The 5,255-nt window shown below is 41.4% G+C and overlaps 1 protein-coding gene across 1 annotated transcript; it reads right to left on the bottom strand.

Moving 5' to 3' along the window:
• Nucleotides 1-2,296: 2,296 nt before the first annotated feature.
• LOC110488745 (CD40 ligand) lies at nucleotides 2,297-4,919 on the bottom strand. Its single transcript, XM_021561082.2, has 5 exons — nucleotides 4,597-4,919; nucleotides 3,491-3,625; nucleotides 3,341-3,362; nucleotides 3,121-3,204; nucleotides 2,297-2,984 (listed from the first exon to the last, which is right to left on the bottom strand). Exons 1-5 carry the CDS (start codon nucleotides 4,774-4,776, stop codon nucleotides 2,617-2,619), a joined length of 789 nt encoding a protein of 262 aa, XP_021416757.2. The 5' UTR covers nucleotides 4,777-4,919; the 3' UTR covers nucleotides 2,297-2,616.
• Nucleotides 4,920-5,255: the final 336 nt, after the last annotated feature.

The raw sequence follows: 5,255 nt of genomic DNA, 5'->3' as shown, positions 1-5,255 counted from the left end.
CTCTTCCACATATGCCCTGATCTATTTCCAGTCTGTGGTTTTCCTGCACAGATCTTCTTGCTGTGGTGCATAGTTCTAGAAGGTCACTGTATTACATTTGATGAGATGGGATGCAAAAGGATGCAGAAGGTTTGAGTGCAAGGCTGCAACTTGGTTTCATAAACTTTGTTGCTCTGTGGGGCACCATAATGCCTCCTTACAAATTGCATGACCTTTGATATGTCTGTGGTGATGTCTCATGCTCTTGATCAGCCTATTTGGTGGTGTTCTTGAGCCAAACAACCAACCATTGGTTTGATCATTACACTTAGCAACCCACAAAACTGTAGGGAGATGGGGGGGGACTTGTGAAATTAAAGGTTTCACAGGCTGCATCAGTTCCAACCACCAAGCACTGAGCCGATACTGTATGTGATAAACCAAGTGGAAACTTAGCACAGAGATACTGTATGTGATAAACCAAGTGGAAACTTAGCACAGAGATATACGGTTATATTTCATTAAATAATCAAGAACGTTTTCAATAAAAAATAATTTATTATCTATACAGACACCATACGTCACAATAAATACACAGTCATTGCCATATTCCTAGTAATTAATATTAATATCTAACATCGTAGGGCTGGGATACTAAGTTATCCAATCAACAGAAATAAGTTCCAGGGATTTGTGGGTTTCACCGTGGGCTTGGTAAGAAGATTCATCTTTTTTAATTGATCTAGTCCAGATATTCCCAAACTGGGGGGGGGGGGTACGCCAAATAAAAATGTGATTCACTTCTTTTAAAAATGTATTATTATATAAAAAAATCTTCCCATTTTCAAACAATTCCATTTATAATTTCCAACGGGGCTATACATTTGGGTGAGTTTTTTCTCTCGCCTGAATAGCCTCATTTCACTGCCAAAAATAAAATTAAACCATCTAGTGTTCAGCAAAATAACAACACAATGTCAAATACAGCTAGCCTAGTAAAATAATTAACATCCAATCGCATTAACCGTTACTCTCTTGCGGGAATTCCACTAACGGTCCGTATGTAGCCAAACGTAGCTGCTGCTCATGTTGGTATCTGTACTGATGGCGCAAAAGCCATGACAGGGAGACATAGTGGAGTGGTAACGCACGTGCAAGCAGATGTTCCCGATGCCACTTGGGTACACTGCAGCATCCACCGAGAGGCGTTTGTTTACTGCCAAGGGAATGCCTGACAGCTTGAAAGATGTTTTGGACACTACAGTGAAAATGGTTAACTTTGTTAAAGCAAGGCCTCTGAACTCTTGTGTATTTTCTGCACTATGCAATGATATGGGCAGCGACCAAGTAACGCTTTTACAACATACTGTGCTGGTTATCAAGGGGCAAAGTATTGACACGTTTTTTTGGAAAGTTGAGAGACGAGCTTAAAGTTTTCTTTACTGACCATAATTTTTCACTTGTCTGACCGCTTGCATGATGACGAGTTTCTCATACGACTGGCCTATCTGATGATGTTTTTTCTCGCCTGAATGATCTGAATCTAGGATTGCAGGGACTCTCTGCAACTATATTCAATGTGCCAGACAAAATTGAGGCTATGATTAAGAAGTTGGAGCTCTTCTCGGTCTGCATTAACAAGGACAACACACAGGTCTTTCCATCATTGTATGATATTTTTGTGTGCAAATAAACTCAAGCTTATGGACAATGTCAAATGTGATTATAGCTGAGTGAGTGTGCAATTACGCAGGTACTTTCCCGAAATGGATGACACAAACAACTGGATTGGTTATCCCTTTCATGCCCTGCCTCCAGTCCACTTACCGATATCTGAACAAGAGAGCCTCATCGAAATTGCAGCAAGCAGTTCTGTGAAAATGTAATTTAATCAGAAGCCACTTTCAGATTTCTGGATTGGGCTGCGCTCAGAGTATCCTGCCTTGGCAAGTCGCGCTGTTAAGACACTGATGCCCTTTGCAACCATGTACCTATGTGAGAGTGGATTCTCGGCCCTCACTAGCATGAAAACTAAATACAGGCACAGACTGTCTGTGGGAAAAGATTTAAGACTGAGACTCTCTCCAATACAACCCAACATTGCATAGTTATATGCATCCTTTCAAGCACACCCTTCTCATTGACCTGTGGTGAGTTATTCACAATTTCCAATGAACAAATATGGTTTTATATGTAAGATGGTTAAATAAAGAGCAAAATTATTGATTATTATTATTTATGCTCTGGTCCTATAAGAGCTTTGTGTTACTTCACATGAGCTGGGTTGTGACAAAAACTCACACTAATTCTTATGTTTAATAAATGTATCATATAGTGTGTGTGTGGCAGGCTTAGAATGTTGGCAAAAAAAAACATTTGAGAGTGTGCTGACCCTGGTGCTAGAGGGGGTACGCAGCTGGAGGTTGAATGTTTGAAGCGGTATGGGACTATAGAAAGTTTGGCAACCACTGGTCTAGTCCATGTTTAGATCCATTTAGCAGATTTGTATTCAGTCCTGTCCCACTCCAACCACTCACATGGCCTTGATTCCATTCATCGCTCCAAAAACAGGCCCAATCCAAAGTAACGTAGTCCATCATCTCCATACTGTAGGCAATGTCCATTGTGATGACCAGCCTACAGCTTGTACAATCCAAAGGTGGTAGTCCCCTCCTCATAGTTGACTAGGCTGGGGTCCGTCACCCACACACTAAGCTGATCGTCTGGCTCCAGACTGAACACTCCTCCCTGGAAAGCTGTACATACGTCTGTATGATCCTGGTCCCCCAGGCTGCAGTAGGCTGTCATCAGGTCTTTCTCCTCTCCCGTCTCCCCCTTCCTCAGCTTCACCCGGCTGGCCAGAGGGGTTTTGGGGTGCCATTTGGAGAAAGCCACCTGGGAGTAGATGTTGTAGTCTCCAGGCTGCAGCACCTTCAGCCAGCTGGACATGTAGTACTGGACGTTCTTCCGCACTGAGTGGCCTATGTTCCACTCCAGATACTTTGCTGTTCAAGCAGACAATTTACATGTTGAAGTGCATTTTAAAACCTTATACTGAAACTCTTATATCTTGTAGGAACATAGGCCACTATGTTCCTACAAAACAAACCTAGAATTATAGTGGTAAGTAACATCTCTTACTTGGGGGCGAACCAGAAACAGGTTGCTTTACTATCATGCGTGCCATGGCTCCATACGAGGGCCCATCCCCAGTGAGTTTAGCAGCTGAAACAGAACAGACAAACAGTTAGTCTTCACCCTCTCAGAATAGAAGGTTCTCTGCTGACAGAAGGTGAGCTTGGTAGAGTAGCAAGTCCAGGAAATTATACATACATAGATGCTATAAAAGATTTGAACATACCTCTTCCTTCCTCTTGTGAGACCTTGAGCGGAGAGACAGGAGAGCACAGCATTGCTTAATCATATGTTAATACTGCATGTTTTTCCTTCTACAAAATGTACTCATGAAACCTCCGGTATCTTAATTTGAGTCTCGGCAACCTCGGCCTACCTTTGCCAGGATGCTTTTGTATTTCTCCACAAGCTTCTTACAGTCCAGCACTGACTGGATGTCTTTCTCACACTCTTCAAGTCTCTTCAGGATGATCATATCATCCAGGTACTTGCTGTCAAGCTCCTTGTGATACTGAGCCCCAACAAAGCAGGAATAAACGTTAACTCTATCCTAGCTAAATGTATCTTAATATCAGCACTGCTTAAGAATGATCATATGTCAGTCTTTCAAATCAAATCTTATTTGTCACATACACATGGTTAGCAGATGTTAATTAGAGTGTAGCGAAATGCTTGTGCTTCTAGTTCTGACAATGCAGTAATAACCAACGAGTAATCTAACCTAACAATTCCACAACTACTACCTTATACACACAAGTGTAAAGGGATAAAGAATATGTACATAAAGATATATGAATGAGTGATGGTACAGAACGGCATAGGCAAGATGCAGTAGATGGTATGGAGTACAGTATATACATATGAGATGAGTAATGTAGGGTAAGTTCACATCAGGACAAACTCATGAAACGTTAGAACTAAGCGGTTGTTGTGTACCAGCGGTTTCTGAATGTATCTGTTGAAGTTTTTATTCGGATCCTGAGAAGTTTCCTGAGACTTGAAGAATAAATAGGCCTAGGTTTTCACTGAAATATTTTTTATGTTGAAAAGATGCTCTGCATTAAACCCCATCGCTCTTTGAAGAGTGAAGAGATCCAAGAGATCTTTTTCACGTCAAACAATATGCCTCTCTAAGACACCCCAGGATAGATTTCCCCTATAACATAGGTATTATACATAACTAAATGAATACATTTATATCATTCCCACTCACACGCACATTCTTGAGAATATTTTAAAATTAAACTTTAGGAAAATAGGCCTAGTCTACATAATATATATATATATATTTTTTAAAGTACAGTGAAACATGTTATTCTCAAATAGACTGCATAACAAAAGTAGACTTGTATCCAAGATCTATGATAGTTCTGAACTTGGCACTAAGAAACTTTGCCCAACACCAATGAACCTGAACGTTAGACCCACTCTTAGACGTTTAAATAACTGTGTCTATATATTTAAAGAGAGGTGAGTTCGTACCTTGTTGTCCGTGTGGTACAGGTAGGTGAATCCCCCCAGTAGCAGAACCATTTGAAGCACTATCATGCCAATGAGAAACCTGAGGAGAGGCTTGCTGTGGCCTGGTCCTGGTGCCGACACAGAGCCTAGCCGTGGGGGAATAGGTGGCGGAGGCATGCTGGTCTGGTAAGTGTTGATCATGGTGGTGCAGAGGGATCTAGATACAGAGAGGAGAGATCTGACTGCCTTCACACACCATACACATCTGAACAGCTACTGTCAGTTGTCACTAGCTAGTGTATTTTTCTGAGTTCACTTCCTGGAATCTCTCAACTTTAAGAGGTGTGTGTGTGTGTGTGTGTGTGTGTCTCTGAATGCATGTGTGTGTCTGTACAGTGTGTATGACTTGAAGGCATCAACCCCTCCCCAAAAAATCTAATTTTATTCTTCACATACTTCTTAAACAACAGGTGTAGACAGTGAAATGCTTACTTACCAACAATCCAGAGAGAAAAACAACCCCGTTTTACATTTAGTGTTCATTCCTTGACCTTTCACCTGTTGGTTTCTCAAGTCCATGTTTCCCCAAGGAGGAATTCCAAACAGTTCCCTTCTTGAAGCGGTTGGTGTGTGATATGATAACAGCATATCAGAAATGCCCATGAAAATCTCCCGAACAA

This window comes from Oncorhynchus mykiss, chromosome 14 (assembly GCF_013265735.2).
Source record: "Oncorhynchus mykiss isolate Arlee chromosome 14, USDA_OmykA_1.1, whole genome shotgun sequence".
NCBI classification, from domain to species: Eukaryota; Metazoa; Chordata; class Actinopteri; order Salmoniformes; family Salmonidae; genus Oncorhynchus; species Oncorhynchus mykiss.
Note: the sequence above shows the minus strand (reverse complement) of the source record. Positions and strands in the feature narration are given on the sequence as shown.

What these genes read in the sequence shown, in the direction of transcription:
- LOC110488745 (XM_021561082.2), bottom strand. Translation starts at nt 4,776, where the DNA reads ATGATCAACACTTACCAGACCAGCATGCCTCCGCCACCTATTCCCCCA. An exon ending in ACAAAAGCATCCTGGCAAAG is followed by an intron (nt 3,363 to 3,490) that starts GTAGGCCGAGGT and finishes TCTCCGCTCAAG; the next exon opens with GTCTCACAAGAGGAAGGAAG. An exon ending in CTCACAAGAGGAAGGAAGAG is followed by an intron (nt 3,205 to 3,340) that starts GTATGTTCAAAT and finishes GTTCTGTTTCAG; the next exon opens with CTGCTAAACTCACTGGGGAT.